Source organism: Nerophis lumbriciformis, linkage group LG03 (assembly GCF_033978685.3).
Source record: "Nerophis lumbriciformis linkage group LG03, RoL_Nlum_v2.1, whole genome shotgun sequence".
Taxonomy (NCBI): domain Eukaryota; kingdom Metazoa; phylum Chordata; class Actinopteri; order Syngnathiformes; family Syngnathidae; genus Nerophis; species Nerophis lumbriciformis.
The window spans coordinates 65,073,389-65,092,651 of record NC_084550.2 but is presented as its reverse complement, the minus strand read 5'-3'; the positions used below and the strand labels follow the sequence as shown (position 1 = coordinate 65,092,651).

The window sequence follows — 19,263 nt, the reverse complement described above, 5'->3', positions numbered from 1 at the left end:
GTTTGGGGACGCAGTTCAGATGCTGCATCGAGATTCGAAAACTCATAAACCGCCTACGCTCCATTAAAAGTGTGGCCTTTTGAGACTTGTGGTCGGTGCGGAATCTGGATTTTTAAAAAAATAGTTTTTAATATCACGCTGGAATAAGAATTTAATGTATAAAATTACAAATTTGTATCGGTGACGTCATCAAAACTTTGGTAGCGCAACGGTTCGCGCGTCCACCTTCTGACGCACAAGACTTGGGTTCGATTCTCGGTGTAGTCAATTTTCAAACGTATTTATCCCTGTAAACATTACATTTATTAAAGTAACGCATTCTGTATTTATTATTTTTAATTAGCTACCAGATATCAATAGCTGGTTGATGTAGAGGTTTGGTAAAAATAATAAAAAATTAACTACAATTGTGAAAATGACATTATGTTGCTCTTCATGTTGGCTAAATACCAACACACAATATATGTACGTATATAACACATATGTATTATACTTTGTTGATTTACTTAGCAAACACATTTTGTGAGTCATCGTCATTTCCAGGAGCCATTATAGACGCAACATTTCAACGCATCACTTTACGTTTGTTGTAATTCTACATTTGACCAGCAGGCGGAGTCTTGAGTCGAAACATGCGTTGAAGCTTCGAGAAATTGTTGAACAACTTGGCTGCAGTGTTTCAATGAGGCGCCACCTGACCGCTGCTAAAAAGGTAATACTAAGCCAACTTATTTACAAAAACATTGGAAAAGACCATTTAAAAACTTCACTGAGGTCCCATTTGGTGGCTCACAACATTGGAGCGGTTGTCTTGTTTGCGTCAAAGATTTCCTTTTCTCATCTTGGACAACGCAGTTGCAGTGATGATAAGCTACCTTAGCTAAAAAAGTATATTTTCTTGAAATATAATGTACGGTAGTACACAATCAATATATGGTCCTAACATGTAACTAAGCTACGTAGCTTAGCTACATGTAGCTAGGCTATGTAGCTTAGCTAAAAAAGTGTATTTTCTTGAAATATAATTTCCCGTAGTAAACAATAAATATATGGTCCTAACATGTAGCTTTACTACATGTAGCTAAGCTACGTAGCTTAGCTTAAAAAGTGTATTTCTTGAAATATAATTTCTGGTAGTAAACAATAAATATAGTCCTAACATGTAGCTTAGCTACATGTAGTTAAACTACATAGCTTAGCTAAAAAAGTGTATTTTCTTGAAATATAATTTCCGGTAGTACACAATCAATATATGGTCCTAACATGTAACTAAGCTACTTAGCTTAGCTACACGTAGCTAAGCTATGTAGTTTAGCTACATGTAGCTAAGCTACATAGCTTAGCTAAAAAGTGTCTTTTCTTGAAATATAATTTCCGGTTGTAAACAATAAATATATGGTCCTAACATGTAGCTTAACTACATGTAGCTAAGCTACGTAGCTTAGCTAAAAAAGTGTATTTCTTGAAATATAATTTCCGGTAGTAAACAATAAATATAGTCCTAACATGTAGCTAAGCTATGTAGCTTAGCTACGTGTAGCTAAGCTAATAGCTTAGCTAAAAAAGTGTCTTTTCTTGAAATATAATTTCCGGTAGTAAACAATAAATATATGGTCCTAACATGTAGCTAAGCTATGTAGCTTAGCTACGTGTAGCTAAGCTAATAGCTTAGCTAAAAAAGTGTCTTTTCTTGAAATATAATTTCCGGTAGTAAACAATAAAAATAGTCCTAACATGTAGCTTAACTACATGTAGCTAAGCTACGTAGCTTAGCTAAAAAAAGTGTATTTTCTTGAATTATAATTTCCGGTAGTAAACAAACAATATATGGTCTTAACATGTAGCTAAACTATGTAGCTTAGCTACATAGCTTAGCTACATGTAGTTAAACTACATAGCTTAGCTAAAAAAGTGTATTTTCTTGAAATATAATTTCTGGTAGTAAACAATAAATAGATGGTCATAACATGTAGCTTAGCTACATGTAGTTAAACTACATAGCTTAGCTAAAAAAGTGTCTTTACTTGAAATATAATTTCCGGTAGTAAACAATAAATAGATGGTCCTAACATGTAGCTAAGCTACGTAGCTTAGCTACACATAGCTAAGCTATGTAGTTTAGCTACATGTAGCTAAGCTACATAGCTTAGCTAAAAAGTGTCTTTTCTTGAAATATAATTACCGGTAGTAAACAATAAATATATGGTCCTAACATGTAGCTTAACTACATGTAGCTAAGCTACGTAACTTAGCTAAAAAAGTGTATTTCTTGAAATATAATTTCCGGTAGTAAACAATAAATATGGTCCTAACATGTAGCTTAGCTACATGTAGCTAAGCTACGTAGCTTAGCTAAAAAAGTGTCTTTTCTTGAAATATGATTTCCGGTATTAAACAATCAATATATGGTCCTAACATGTAGCTTAGCTACATAGGTTAGCTACATGTAGTTAAACTACATAGCTTAGCTAAAAAAGTGTATTTTCTTGAAATATAATTTCCGGTAGTACACAATCAATATATGGTCCTAACATGTAACTAAGCTACTTAGCTTAGCTACACGTAGCTAAGCTATGTAGTTTAGCTACATGTAGCTAAGCTACATAGCTTAGCTAAAAAGTGTCTTTTCTTGAAATATAATTTCCGGTTGTAAACAATAAATATATGGTCCTAACATGTAGCTTAACTACATGTAGCTAAGCTACGTAGCTTAGCTAAAAAAGTGTATTTCTTGAAATATAATTTCCGGTAGTAAACAATAAATATAGTCCTAACATGTAGCTAAGCTATGTAGCTTAGCTACGTGTAGCTAAGCTAATAGCTTAGCTAAAAAAGTGTCTTTTCTTGAAATATAATTTCCGGTAGTAAACAATAAAAATAGTCCTAACATGTAGCTTAACTACATGTAGCTAAGCTACGTAGCTTAGCTAAAAAAAGTGTATTTTCTTGAATTATAATTTCCGGTAGTAAACAAACAATATATGGTCTTAACATGTAGCTAAACTATGTAGCTTAGCTACATAGCTTAGCTACATGTAGTTAAACTACATAGCTTAGCTAAAAAAGTGTATTTTCTTGAAATATAATTTCTGGTAGTAAACAATAAATAGATGGTCATAACATGTAGCTTAGCTACACGTAGTTAAACTACATAGCTTAGCTAAAAAAGTGTCTTTACTTGAAATATAATTTCCGGTAGTAAACAATAAATAGATGGTCCTAGCATGTAGCTAAGCTACGTAGCTTAGCTACATGTAGCTAAGCTATGTAGTTTAGCTACATGTAGCTAAGCTACATAGCTTAGCTAAAAAGTGTCTTTTCTTGAAATATAATTACCGGTAGTAAACAATAAATATATGGTCCTAACATGTAGCTTAACTACATGTAGCTAAGCTACGTAACTTAGCTAAAAAAGTGTATTTCTTGAAATATAATTTCCGGTAGTAAACAATAAATATAGTCCTAACATGTTGCTTAGCTACATGTATCTTAGCTCCGTAGCTTAACTACATGTAGCTAAGCTACGTAGTTTAGCTAAAAAAGTGTCTTTTCTTCAATTGTAATTTCCGGTAGTAAACAAACAATATATGGTCTTAATATGTAGCTAAACTACGTAGCTTAGCTACATGTAGCTAAGCTATGTAGATTAACTACATGTAGCTAAGCTAATAGCTTAGCTAAAAAAGTGTCTTTTCTTGAAATATAATTTCTGGTAGTAAACAATAAATATATGGTCCTAACATGTAGCTTAACTTCATGTAGCTAAGCTACGTAGCTTAGATAAAAAAGTCTATTTCTTGAAATATAATTTCCGGTAGTAAACAATAAATATAGTCCTAACATGTAGCTTAGCTACATGTAGCTTAGCTCCGTAGCTTAACTACATGTAGCTAAGCTACGTAGTTTAGCTAAAAATGTGTCTTTTCTTCAATTATAATTTCCGGTAGTAAACAAACAATATATGGTCTTAATATGTAGCTAAACTATGTAGCTTAGCTACATAGCATAGCTACATGTAGTTAAACTACATAGCTTAGCTAAAAAAGTGTATTTTCTTGAAATATAATTTCCGGTAGTAAACAATAAATAGATGGTCATAACATGTAGCTTAACTACATGTAGTTAAGCTATGTAGCTTAGCTAAAAAAGTGTATTTTCTTAAAAATATAATTTCCCGAAGTAAACAATAAATGTAGCTCAGCTATGTAGCTTAGCTACACGTAGTTAAGCTACGTAGTTTAGCTACATGTAGCTAAGCTACATAGTTTAGCTAAAAAAGTGTCTTTTCTTGAAATATAATTTAAGGTAGTAAACAATAAATAGATGGTCCTAACATGTAGCTTAGCTACATGTAGCTAAACTACATAGCTTAACTACATGTAGCTAAGCTACGTAGCTTAGCTAAAAAAGTGTCTTTTCTTGAAATATAATTTCCGGTAGTAAACAATAAATAGATGGTCCTAACATGTAGCTAAGCTATGTATCTTAGCTACATGTAGTTAAGCTATGTAGCTTAGCTAAAAAAGTGTCTTTTCTTGAAATATAATTTCCGGTATTAGACAATAAATAGATGGTCCTAACATGTAGCTTAACTACATAGCTTAGCTACATGTAGTTAAACTACGTAGCTTAGCTACATGTAGCTAGGCTATGTAGCTTAGCTAAAAATGTGTCTTTTTTTGAAATATAATTTCCGGTAGTAAACAATAAATATATGGTCCTAACATGTAGCTAAGCTACGTAGTTTAGCTATATGTAATTAAGCTATGTAGCTTAGCTATATGTAGTTAAACTACGTAGCTTAGCTACATGTAGCTAGGCTATGTAGCTTAGCTAAAAAAGTATATTTTCTTGAAATATAATTTCCGGTAGTAAACAATAAATATATGGTCCTAACATATAGCTAAGCTACATAGCTTAGCTACATGTTAAGATACGTAGCTTAGCTACATGTAGTTAAGCTATGTAGTTTAGCTACATGTAGCTTAGCTACATGTTAGGACCATATATTTATTGTTTACTACCGGAAATTATATTTCAAGAAAAGACACTTTTTTAGCTAAGCTACGTAGCTAGTTAAACTACGTAGCTTAGCTACATGTTATTAGGCTATGTAGCTTAGCTAAAAAAGTGTATTTTCTTGAAATATAATTTCCGGTAGTAAACAATAAATAGATGGTCCTAACATGTAGCTAAGCTACGTAGCTTAGCTACATGTAGTTAAGCTACGTAGCATAGCTGTTCATTATTCATTATTCCTAATAACAACTCCGACTGAGTAAGTTCACTTGAATAATGCCATTTCTGTGAGATAGTGCCACCTTCACAACACTCAGCCACTGACAGCAAAGTCAACATTTTGGTGAAAATCCAGTAAACTTACTTTGTTCCTTCTAGTAAAGTATTCTATTTGCCTTTACAGTGTAGCGTTTTACCATCAAATTGATGGTGGTTTTCACACCAAATTACCGCAAATTGAAAATCACTATTATTCTATCTTAAATTCTAACGATTGAGCTGACAGTTTTTACCCTAAAATCTCTGTTCCCTGTTTTACTATATTAAACTATTACTATAGCATTAGCATCATTGCTAGGTGCATTGGAAAATCAGCACCACTATTATTTTTACCACAGAATTCTGGCAACTGAGCTGCTACTTTTTTACCCTAAAACAAAGGTGTCAAAGTCTTTTTCACTGAGGGCCACATCGCAGTTATGTTTGGCCCCAGAGGGCCGCTTCTAACAGTGAATACTATTATTACACCATTTTTTTATGCATTTTATTAGTAGATGTTTAAAAACAATATAGGCTCCAGTACTCCTCGTGACCCCGAAAGGGACAAGCAGTAGAAAATTGATGGATTGATGGATGGTAAGTTGGAATAATTTCACCTCAAAATGTAGTGTATATTACTGGAAATGGAAAAACAGTACTGCTGTTTTATGGTAAAAAAAAAAATAGGCAGCTCATTTGCCAGAATTTTACTGTAAAATTTACATTAGTTTTTTTACTGTAAATTTAAAAACCTGCAATTTTACAGTAAAATTTTGGCACCTGAGCTGCCAGTTTGTTTTTACCGCAAATCAACAACTGTAGATTTTGACTGTAAATGCCAAAACGGCACCACAGTTTATTACAGTAAAAAAAGAACAGTTTTTTCATTGAGAGAAAAATGCTGTAAAAACCACAGTACATTTCACAATTTGACCATGAAATCTATTGCTGCTTTTACATTGCACAATTTGATGGATCACTTGCTTTGAAATCATTATTATTAGTATTTATTTAAAAAAATAAAATAAAATGGTTTGAATGTGTGATCATATATTTTTGCATAATTAGACAACGCAATTTGCATATATGTACATATTTTTTCTTTCTCCCGAAATAGAAAGAAATAATACATTTAGTAAGAAAAGTTACAGTACTTTATTGATACATATTATTTCCAGGGCCAAATAAAATGATGTGGCGGGCCACATCTGGCCCCCGGGCCTTGAGTTTGACACATGTGCTCTAAAATCTCTGTTCCCTGTTTTTACAGTGCATTACTGGTACATGGTAAACTGGTTCCAGTGATGATTTTATGGTACATTTCTGGTGACTGAGCTGCCAGGCTTTTACAGTAGAACCTAACTTTTTCTTGTGGACAGGACAAAAAACATAGTTTTTTTTTTTAACTGGAAAAATTCCCGGTTTTCCAGGAATTCCGTAATACCATTTCTGAATTAAAAATGTTACTACTTCAACTTTTCTTGACCGTTTTGAAAAATCCCAACACCAACCATTCAGAACATTCAAATTTTGTACCATTTTCCAATAAATTCCCTCTTTTCCCAGAATTCCCAAGTTTTCATGAAATTCCCATTGAAATGAATGGGACATTTTTCGAAGTTCCACAACTCCTAAATTTTTCATCCAATTCAAACCATTCCAACTTCAGAATATTCCGCCTGTTCAGGAATTATGTGCTCCCTTTCAACAATTATAAAAAAAAAATTCCCGGATTTCCTAGAATTCCCAGTTTTTAGGAACATTTTCCCTAAATTGTTACTACTTCAACGTTTTTTGACCGATTTAAAGAATTCCAAAACCAACCGATTCATCTCATTCAGGACATTCATGCTGTTAATCTTTTTTTTTTTTTTACCCCACTTTTCCCAAATTTCCAAGAAATTCCTATTGGAATTAATTGGACATTTTTCCAAGTTGCACAATTCCCACATTTTTCGACCTATTCAAACCATTCCAACATCAACACATTCCACTCATATTGCACATTCAAACTAGAATTTTTCCAAGTTCAAAACAATTCCAGGAATTCCCATAATTCCCAGTTTTCCAAACCCTACTTTCACCTTTTTTTCTGTCGACCACTCCTCCCACATTTTTCAACCCACTTCAACTCTTACACTGTCAAAACATTCCTTTTAATCAGGACAAAAAATAAGTTGTTTTTTGAACTGGAAAAATTCCCGGTTTTCCCGAAATTCCAGAATATTCCGTCATTCCATTTCTGATTTAAAAATGTTACTACTTCAACATTTCTGGACCGTCTTGATAAATTTCAACACCAACCATTTTAACTCATTCAGAATAATCAAATTGTTTACCATAAAAAAAAAAAAAAGCCTCTTATACCGGAATTCCCACATTTTCATGAAATTCCCAATAAAATTAATAGGACATTTTTCGAAGATCCACAACTACTACATTTTACATCCAATTCAAACCATTCCAACTTCAAAATATTCAGCCTTCTCAGGAATTGTGTGCTGCCTTTCAATAATTATTTAAAAAAAAAATCCCGGATTTCCAAGAATTCCCAGTTTTAGGAACATTTTCCCCATTCAAAATGAATTATCCATTTTTCAAACTGCCACAAGTCCCACATTTTTCAACCGATTCAAACCATTCCACCTTCAACACATTCAATTCATCATAGAAATTCAAACTACCAATTTTCCACGTTCAACAAATTTCCAGGAAGTCCTGTTTTTTCCTTACATTATTTCCAACCTTTTTCCGTTCGACGACTCCTTTCACATTTTTCAACCCATTTCAACCGTTCCACTGTCAAAACATTCTCCTGAATCAGGACAAAAAACCAAGTTGGTTTAAGAACTTGAACATTTTCCGGTTTTCCCGAAATTCTGTAATACCATTTCTCAATTAAAAAACTGTTACTACTTCAACGTTTCTTGACCGATTTAAACAATTCCAACACCAACCAATTCAGCTCACTCAGGAAATTCATGCTCTTAATCGTTTTTTATTTTTAAATCCCTCTTTTCCTAATTTTCCAGGAAGTTTCCATTGAAATGAATAGGACATTTTTCAAAGTCTCACAATTCCCACATTTTTCGACCTATTCAAACCATTTCAACATCAACACATTCCACTCATCCTGGACATTCAAACTAACAATTTCCCAAGGTCCAAACCAAATTCCCGTTTTCCTGGAACTTCATTTTTCAAACTTCCACCATTTCCACATTTTTCATCCGATTCAAACCGTTCCAACTTCAAACTGTTAAGCCTATTTGGGAATCGCGGACTTTCCCTTGACAAATTCCAAAAATTCCCAGATTTCCCAGAATTCCAGGTTTTCTGGGACATTTTTCCCACTTCAACCGTTCTACCGTCAAAACATGCCTCTTAATCAGGACAGAAAACAAAGTTGTTTTTTGAACTGGAAAAATTCCCGGTTTTCCCGAAATTCCAGGAATTCCGTAATACCATTTCTGAAATAAAAATGTTACTACTTCAATGTTTCTCGACCGTTTTGAAAAATTCCAACACCAACCATACTATAACCATTCACTAACTCATTCGGAACAATTCAAAACAATTCCCTTTTTTCCCCCGGAATTCCCACATTTTCATGAAATTCCCATTGAAATGAATGGGACATTTTTTTAAGTTCCACAACTCCTAAATTTTTCATCCAATTAAAACCGTTCCAATTCTAAAATATTTAGCCTGTTTAGGAATTGTGTGCTCTACTTCAACAATTATAACAAAAAATTCCCGGATTTCCTAGAATTCCCAGTTTTTAGGGACATTTTCCCCATTAAAAATGAATTATCCATTTTTCAAACTTCCACAATTCGCACATTTTTCAACCGATTCAAACCATTACACCTTCAACACATTCAATTCATCCCGGAAATTCAACTGCCATTTTTCCACATTCAACACGTTTCCAGAATTTCCCGTTTTTTGGTAGCCTATTTCCACCCTTCTTAAGTTTGACTACTCCTTTCACATTTTTCAACCCATTTCAACCGATCCACCATCAAAACACTCCTCATATTCAGGACAAAACCCAAGTTGGTTAAGGAACTAGAAAAAATCCTGGTTTTCCCGAAATTCCAGGAATTTCTCAGTTAAAAACTGTTACTACTCCAACATTTCTTGACCGATTTTAAACAATTCCAACACCAACCAATTCAGCTCATTCAGGACATTCATGCTCCTAATCATTTCCCCCCAAAATGCCACTTTTCCCCAAATTCTCACATTTCCAGGAAGTTCCAAGTTGCACAATTCCCACATTCTATTCAAACCCTTCCAACATTAACACATTCCACTCATCCTGGACATTCAAACTAACAATTTCCCAAGTTCCAAACCAAATATCGGTTTTCCTGGAAATTCAAACTCTTCAACATTCAAACTGTTCTTTCAGCATTTCAGTTCAACTTCAGCATTTGGAGCATTCACACGCAATTCCTTCAGGAATTAGCTTCATCGAGTTATTCTTCTACTTCTTCTTCTCCAGATTTTGGCGCGCTTTGGTCCATATACATTTCCGTCAAGAGGAACTCCAAAACACCGGAATATCAGAAAGGTCTGCACCGGTGGACTACAATCAGTCCAGCTCTGTTTGGACTGCTGTTCCGTGAACGCAGCACGATGCTCCTCATCCCTCCCTCCTCCCACGGAGGAACAAAACCGACACATGAGCTTTGCGTGAGGAGGAGGAGGAAGAGAGAGAGAGAGAAAGAGAGAGAGAGAGAGAGAATCCCAGCAGCTTGAGGATCAACCAGCGCGCTCCAGTTCCACTCCTCTGACAGGCGGAGCGGCGCGCTCCTTTTACGCACAGCCAAGAGCGCTGCAGGCCATTGGAAGAGCACTCCACTCCACTCCACTCCACTCCACTTCGTTTCACTTCACTCGAGCGGAGCGAGCAGAAGCCCTTGTCACAGGATACCTGCCCGGGAACACCTGATTTTGAAGCAATGTCCCCCCACGCGAAGGCGAGGATTGTCGCTGCGTAAAAGCATTCCGCGGCCAACTTTTTCCCTCCACTTGTTTTCACTCCAAAAGCCTTCACGGAGTTGTGCGCGCGTCTGCGGAGACACGCTCTGAGACTTTCCCCCCTGCGTGTTTACTGGTGAAAGCATCCACGCTGACTGGAGGCAGGACTGAACAGGTTAGTCGCAAAGTGGCTTCATCGCGTTAAAGCACGTGAGTCAGCGCAGAAGCGAATTGAGGGCAAATATTTTAGGACGTGTCTGAATGGTTGTCTGCCTCTCGGTGTGTGTGTGTGTGTGTGTGTGTTCTTGTATTGCTACCCTTCTTGAGACTTCAACAAGGAAAAGTACCTTCCATATGTGGACCGGTGAGCTAGTTAGGACCGAAACCATGGTCCCGATACAGAAAACCATTGCATCTAGTAGAGAATGTCTCATTTGCACCCCTGGTGGTGAAATCTATCAAAATTAGGGTGGTCCCAAAAAGGAGGGGTTTTTCAAATTGACTCTGTTGCAAGTCTTGTGTATTCTTTGTTTGTGTGTGGTATGGCTATTGAGGTTAGTTTTTCCTGGTCTCAGTCTGGACCCCCTTCCCTGGGAGTCCAGCCTTAGACTGAATACCAGCACCAATGTTTACCTGTTTTCCACCTTTTCAAGGGGCGGCAAAAGTTCCCGTCAGCGGTCCTGTTCTGTCTCCCTGTAATGTTTGTCTGCTCTTGAGTGGAACTGTGCTGAAAACTTTGTGTCGGTTTTAAAAATGCTCCCCCTCTGGTCAACATATGAAATAACAAGTGTGTGTAAAAATCTGAAGTGCTCCCCCTCTGGCCAACATATGTAATAACAAGTGAGTGTAAGAAATCAAAATGCGCCCACTTTGACCCAAATTTAAAAAATAAAATAAATGTGTATATAGAGACATACTGTAATAACCTGAAGTAAATAATGAAGATTAAAAACCAATTACAAACAAAACATTCCAAAAAAAACAAACTAAAACCTTACCTTTTTTATATTTGCATAATATGTATATATTATTAATGTTGTAAATACAAATCTTTATATATTTAGAAAGGGTGGTCCTAAAAAGGTGGGCATTTTTCGGAGGTCTCAAGAAGGTAAACAATACAATAATGCGTGTGTGTGTTTGTTCTTGTATTTCTGTCCTTCTTGAGACATCAACAAGGAAAAGTACCTTCCATGTGAGGCCCGGTGAACAAATTGGGACCGAAATCATGGTCCCGATATTGAAAACCATTGCATTTAATAGAGATGCAGTCCGTGAACATTGCTCCAAAGTCAGGATGTTTTGTTGCTTTAATGTGCATACAAAAGTAAACATTGACAGGTGCAAAGGCAACAATATTTGATAAAACAAAATGGCAGCTAAAGAAGGACTTCCCTATTAATCATCGAAAAAACCCGCCAGGTGAACAGCTGATTTTACGACTTCCGGTGCTGATGTAAGACAACCCGTGTCCCATATGTGACCATAGGATGAACAAATACACTACGGTACTAAGACAACAGTGGCCATTAGCAGTTAGCTTCTACAGCTGGGTTGACCAAAGTGCGGCACAGGGGCCATCTGTGGTCCGTGACTCGTTTGTCGTCGGTCTTCAGCACATTACAAAAAACTAAATATATTTGCATAGTATGTATATATTATTAATGTTGTAAATACAAATCTTTATGTATCTAGAAAGGGTGGTCCTAAAGAGGGAGGCATTATTCGGAGGTCTCAAGAAGGTAAGGAATACAAGAATGTGTGTGTGTGTGTGTGTGTGTGTGTGTGTGTGTGTGTGTGTGTGTGTGTGTGTGTGTGTGTGTGTGTGTGTGTGTGTGTGTGTGTGTGTGTGTGTGTGTGTGTGTGTGTGTGTGGGTCCGCCACCGTGTCGCTTTACTTCTGTCAACACAAACGCTAATTAGATGTAATTGAGGCTTTACTTTGGGAGTAGTCTGTGTTGTTTCACTTATTATTTGCTCTTTTTAGCACGCACGTGTGCCATAAAGTGTCTTTTCTTGAAATATAATTTACGGTAGTAAACAACAAGTAGATGGTCTTAACTGCCTGCCTTATATGTGCATTATTCCTTTCTAAACATGTAGTAGTGCCTCGGTGTACTATTTGATAATCCGTTTTCAAAGGTCAGATGAAAACGGAAACTTTTTCCGGTATAAAAAACTATGATGTGAAACACTTTTTTTTATAGAACGTAATTCTTCCGGCAAAATGACGAAATAAATCACTTATTTATTGAAGGAGGAGGAGTGGGAAGGTACAATCTTGAATTCATGTTTCTCACCTTCTTTATCAAAGGGCTGGTACTAGTGCGATATAACAACTGCCTGCTCATATGACTTTGGTTATGCACAAAACGGCACGACATGTCACACTGTCGAGACTCCGCAGCCTTGCCGTGTTAAATGTCTTTTAAAGATGTAGCCTGTTCTGTTTTTTAATGTGTTTAATGTTACATTTTCTCTGCACTTTAAGGGTTTGTACTGCAAATTTTGTTGTACTGGTACAGGGGTCGGCAACCAAAAACGTTGAAAGAGCCATATTGGACTAAAAATACAAAAAAAACAAATCTGTCCGGAGCCGCAAAAAATGAAAAGCCGTATATAAGTGTTATAATGAAGGCAACACATGATGTAAGTGTCTATATTAGCTATGATAGCCTACTATCAAAATGACTTTAATAGTCTTATATAAGTGTTTATATGATTATTTGTCGCAGGCTGAAGCAAATCTTCGTTGACAGAAATGTTGAAATGTAATATTTATTCTACTCATTTTTACAACATTAGAAACAATTAGTAAATCAGAGGCTACTCGGAAGGTGCGATAACTCCCTGAAATGACTGGCTTTTAATGACCAAAGGTATAGATGTGTGTGTCCAAGTTAAACGAAACGGCAGGCTGTCTTTTTTTAATAGATTTATTACAATATTTGGCAAACTAGGTAATGTTTGCTGTGGTCTGGAACAACATGGCACACAAACAACTATCTGAAATGCAGCCAATATTACATACAGATAATGTGTCATGAGACATGCAAAACTAAATTATATACAAAGAGGATACAAGTAAAGGATATTAAATGAGCTCAAATATACCTACAAATGAGTCATAATGATGCAATATGTACATACAGCTAGCCTAAATAGCATGTTAGCATTGATTAGTTTGCAGTACTATGCCTGATTAGCACTCCAACAAGTCAATAACATCAACAAAGCGCACCTTTGTGCATTCACGCACAGCATACAACTTTTGGTGGACAAAATGAGACAAAGAAGGAGTGGAAGATTTTACATGTAAACAAACTGTTGCGTCACAGTCCACACAATGGTGAGTTCAAGAACCGCCGAAATTAGTAGGACAAAACGATGTTCACCAAATACTCTCATCAGTGAAGAATGCACACAAACATATTAAACAGTTGGCTTTCTAACAATTGGGAAGGTTTGTGTCATGTTTGTCCTCAAACAAAAAACATACTAAAACAAAAAAATAATTTCCCCCCATCTTTTTCCAATTTCAATCCTTTTTTAAAAATGCTCCTGGGAGCCACTAGGGAAGCACGAAAGAGCCGTATGCGGCTCGAGAGCCACGGGTTGCTGACCCCCGTACTGGTACAATGACAATTAAATTATCCATCCATTTACTACCGCTTATCCCTTTCGGGGTCGCAGGGGGTGCTGGAGCCCATCTCAATTTTAATTCAATTCAACTCAATTATTTTGCGCTAACGCGCAGTCTTGGATGTTCCCCCTTTTCCATCAGGCAATCCAAGGTTTGATGTTACGAACAACAAAACCAACGGTGGCCCGAGAGTTTTTTTTGCCAAAGTTCCGTAGTGTTTGTCGGAATGTTCTGAATGGATGAGCCAGACCAGGGATGCCCAAAGCGGGGCCCCAAAGAGCGATGACCAAATGTAAGACATTATCATGGTTTAACTCTTATCTTACTGACAGGATGCAATGCGTCTCCCATAACAATGTGACCTCGGACTATGTTAAGGTAACGTGCGGAGTCCCCCAAGGTTCGGTTCTTGGCCCTGCACTCTTTAGTATTTACATGTTGCCGCTAGGCGACATCATACGCAAATACGGTGTTAGCTTTCATTGCTATGCTGATGACACCCAACTCTACATGCCCCTAAAGCTGACCAACACGCCGGATTGTAGTCAGCTGGAGGCGTGTCTTAATGAAATTAAACAATGGATGTCCGCTAACTTCTTGCAACTCAACACCAAGAAAACGGAAATGCTGATTATCGGTCCTGCTAAACACCGACATTTATTTGATAATACCACCTTAACATTTGACAACCAAACAATTACACAAAGCGACTCAGTAAAGAATCTGGGTATTATCTTCGACCCAACTCTCTCCTTTGAGTCACACATTAAGAGTGTTACTAAAACGGCCTTCTTTCATCTCCGTAATATCGCTAAAATTCGTTCCATTTTGTCCACTAGCGACGCTGAGATCATTATTCATGCGTTCGTTACGTCTCGTCTCGATTACTGTAACGTATTATTTTCGGGTCTCCCTATGTCTAGCATTAAAAGATTACAGTTGGTACAAAATGCGGCTGCTAGACTTTTGACAAGAACAAGAAAGTTTGATCATATTACGCCTATACTGGCTCACCTGCACTGGCTTCCTGTGCACTTAAGATGCGACTTTAAGGTTTTACTACTTACGTATAAAATACTACACGGTCTAGCTCCAGCCTATCTTGCCGATTGTATTGTACCATATGTCCCGGCAAGAAATCTGCGTTCAAAGAACTCTGGCTTATTAGTGATTCCCAGAGCCCAAAAAAAGTCTGCGGGCTATAGAGCGTTTTCTATTCGGGCTCCAGCACTATGGAATGCCCTCCCGGTAACAGTTAGAGATGCTACCTCGGTAGAAACATTTAAGTCCCATCTCAAAACTCATTTGTATACTCTAGCCTTTGAATAGCCCCCCTTTTTTTTTAGACCAGTTGATCTGCCGTTTCTTTTCTTTTCTCTTCTGCTCCCCCCTATCCCTTGTGGAAGGGGAGACACACAGATCCGGTGGCCATGGATGGGGTGCTGGCTGTCCGGGGTCGGGACCCGGGGTGGACCGCTCGCCTGTATATCGGTTGGGAACATCTCTGCGCTGCTGACCCGTCTCCGCTCGGGATGGTTTCCTGCTGACCCCACTGTGGACTGGACTCTTACTGTTATGCTGGATCCACTATGGACTGGACTCTCACAATATTATGTTAGACCCACTCGACATCCATTGCATTCGGTCTCCCTAGAGGGGGGGGGTTACCCACATATGCGGTCCTCTCCAAGGTTTCTCATAGTCATTCACATCGACGTCCCACTGGGGTGAGTTTTTCCTTGCCCTTATGTGGGCTATACCGAGGATGTCGTTGTGGCTTGTGCAGCCCTTTGAGACACTTGTGATTTAGGGCTATATAAATAAACATTGATTGATTGATTGATTGATTGATCATCATCGATGGCATGTCCGCAAAGCTGCGCTGTAAAAAAAAAAAGTCAGGTTTTACTGTAAAAACCTGCTCAGTCGCCAGAAATTTACCGTAAAATGCACTGTAAAAATGGATTGTAGATTTTGTGGTAAAAAAGGAGCAGCTCAGTCGCCAGAACGTTGTGGTAAAAAAAACAGTAGTGCTCTTTTTCCCTTTACAGTAAAAAATTGACATATGGTAAAAACTGGCATTCCAATCAGCAGAATTTTGACGTTAAAAACAACTTCCAGTGATTTGCTGTAAAAACCACCGTAATTTTTTTGGTAAAATTTTAACAACAGCTGCCAATTTTTTTTAAATTGTAAAATTTCCACATTTTAATTTAAGAGCCCTTCTCTACGGTAAAGTTGAGACTTTTTGACGCTAAAAGGATAATGTTGGTCAGCACACTTTGCCCAGGTCTTATGATGAAAACTTAAACACTTCCAAATGGAGCATCCTCCATAAGTGATGGGATGAAATATCTGTGAGATAATAATAATAATAATAATACAATATTAAACAAATATCCAATCATCTGATTTACCCCCCCCAACATAACCAAAAAGGGCAAAACCTGCTTAATGTCTGCAGATTTGTGACTTTGATTCCCTCTGATCCTCCCCAAATCTTGTCCAAATATTGATATTTTTCCATTTTATCCACAAGTTTAAAAAAAACAACTATTCAAAATATGAATTAACTTATGTACATTTTGTAAATTTTGGGTAATTTTTCGTGAAATGTTTACAATATATTTTAAAATGTTTTATCATAAATGTGTTTTTTTTTAATGTAGTTTTTATTTTACAGTACGTTCTTCGTAAAACCACGATCGACTGAAAGCTGAAAAAACAGACCCAGAAATGAGCCTGAACTAACCATCACAAGTTCAACTAATGGCCAAAACTCATACCTTTAGACGCTATAGGGCCGCCATATTGAATACCTAAGGAATCATTGTTTAATAATGTGTGCTGCATCTTTGGTCAGTTGACAAACAATGAACGTAAACGTGAGAACAGAAAAACAATGAACGCCAACATGAGGACTGAAAAACAAAATGTAAACGGGAGGACAGAAAAACAATGAAAGTAAACGTGAGGACAGGAAAACAATGAACGTAAACGTGAGGACAGAAAAACAATGAACGTAAACGTGAGGACAGGAAAACAAAGAACGTAAACGCGAGAACATAAAAACAATGAATGTAAACGTGAGGACAGAAAAACAATGAACGTAAACGTGAGGACAGAAAAACAATGAACGTAAACGTGAGGACAGAAAAACAATGAACGTAAAGGTGAGGGTAGAAAAACAAATGTAAACGCGAGGACAGAAAAACAATAACTGTAAATGTGAGGACAGAAAAACAATGAACATAAACGTGAGGACAGAAAAACAATGAACATAAACGTGAGGAAAGAAAAACTGCATGTAAATATGTGGACAGAAAAACAATGAACATAAACGTGAAGACAGAAACACAATGAACATAAACGTGAGGACAGAAAAACAATGAACATAAACGTGAAGACAGAAAAACAATGACTATAAAAGTGAGGACAGAAAAACAATGAACGTAAACGTGAGGACAGAAAAACAATGAACATAAACGTGAGGACAGAAAAACAATGAACATAAACGTAAGGACAGAAAAACAACGAACATAAACGTGAGGACAGAAAAACAATGAACATAAACGTGAGGGTACAAAAACAATGAACATAAACGTAAGGACAGAAAAACAATGAACATAAACGTGAGGACAGAAAAACAATGAACATAAACGTGAGGACAGAAAAGCAATGAACGTAAACGTGAGGGTACAAAAACAATGCATGTAAATATGAGGACAGAAAAACAATGAACATAAATGTGAGGACAGAAAAACAATGAACATAAACGTGAGGACAGAAATCTGTGAGGATCTTGTTATAGAACAACTTCTGGGAATGTCAAAAATCTTCAGAAAATTATCTTTTTGAAGGTTTTAAAGGTTAAAATGGACACAAAAGATGCAATAGACTGAGTTAGTCATGTGACTTGGTGACAATCTCTACGACCTTTTATATTTATAAATGTTTCTACATTCCTCACTGTGGCCCTCAGACCTCAGATCTGGCCCTTGGAGGCAAGATGTTCGAACACCCCTGATCTGGATTGCTAATTCTATCAAACATTTAGTTCTGAATGACCCTGAAATCCAAACAGTACTGAGGAGAACATCACTCATGGATGTTTACCCTCCAGGGGGCCCAGCTTGTGCAAGTGTGGAGGGCCGAGGCCAGAGTCCTGCCCCAGGAAGCCAGGAGGAGGCGCCTCCAGCCGGCCAGGCCCAGATGGATTCTTCAAGCCGTCTCCATGCTCTGAGGAGACAGCCAGCTGGGAAGTCCTTCCCGCTGTGACGACAGGGCGTGAAAAGATGACACGCGGCGGCGGACGGACCATGACGCCGCGTGGGTCGCCGGCCTCTGACCTTTCGGGCGCGCGTCTCCGTGGGACATCTGGTAAGACGAGCGCTCACCTTGGTGTTGCCATGGTGTTTGTGTGAGCGCCTCCTGATTGTCGGGAGATGTTTTTGTGTTTTCTCGGCGCTGCTGAGAGCCGTCATTTGTCAGCGCGTGTTTGCTGGGACAACATTGGCCATGTTGGATGGCTTCTTGATGGTGTTGCTTTCAGCTGCCAGCTGCTTAGTGATGGGTCAGTGTAACCTGCAGACGAGCTTTATGGGCTGCACCGAGTGTTTATTTGGCGGCGGCGTGAAATGGACGCTGAGGAGGAGGAGGATGGGGAGAGCGTCGGTGACGTTTTTAGTGTCGATGTGAAGTTTTTAGTGTTGATGTGTGTTTGGAGGAAAAGGTGCTTGTCAGGAAGTCTTACATGTGACCTTCATCTGTCACAACGTCCCAGGACCATTTCCATTTGTTCCTATGCAGGGAACCCTTGGTTTCACTTCCAAACAATCAAATAAAGCATAGAAATATATGAATAATTGAGATCAATTTAAAAGAATATTTTTTTCACACAGAAATAACAAAATTGAATTTTTTTGGCACATTTTGGGTATTTTTCTTTCTTTCTTCCTCGATTAAAATTAATACAAATTTTCTTTTCATTTTGCACATGGTTTAAACCCCTAACCCCCCGCTCTCCACCCCAATTGGAGTTCAATGTATTCAAGCTAAAAACCACAATTTGTCTCCACATTATTCTATGACTAATTATAATTTATTTATTTTTTGCTATTTTTTTATTCATGTTAAATGTTTTGTTCTGTTATTAAGGCCAAAAAACTCACAAAAATATATCTTCACATAACATTTTGTTTTTTCAAATATTTTTTGAAGAGTTGTGTACAAGCAGTCATGCTAAAAAGAAAATACTGCAACAGAATTTTATATATATATATATATATATATATATATATATATATATATATATATATATATATATATATATATTATTCTCTTTCCCTCTCTCTC

At 37.1% G+C, this 19,263-nt stretch overlaps 1 protein-coding gene across 1 annotated transcript in view; it reads left to right on the top strand.

The window, feature by feature from the left end:
- Positions 1–588: 588 nt before the first annotated feature.
- artnb (artemin b) overlaps positions 589–19,263 on the top strand; it is a 134,377-nt gene continuing 115,702 nt past the window's right edge. Inside the window, exons 1-3 of the mRNA XM_061929821.2 lie at positions 589–712; positions 9,788–10,441; positions 18,032–18,288. Coding sequence (XP_061785805.2) covers positions 18,204–18,288 — 85 coding nt within the window. The 5' untranslated portion in view covers positions 589–712; positions 9,788–10,441; positions 18,032–18,203. The remainder of the gene's footprint in view (positions 713–9,787; positions 10,442–18,031; positions 18,289–19,263) is intronic.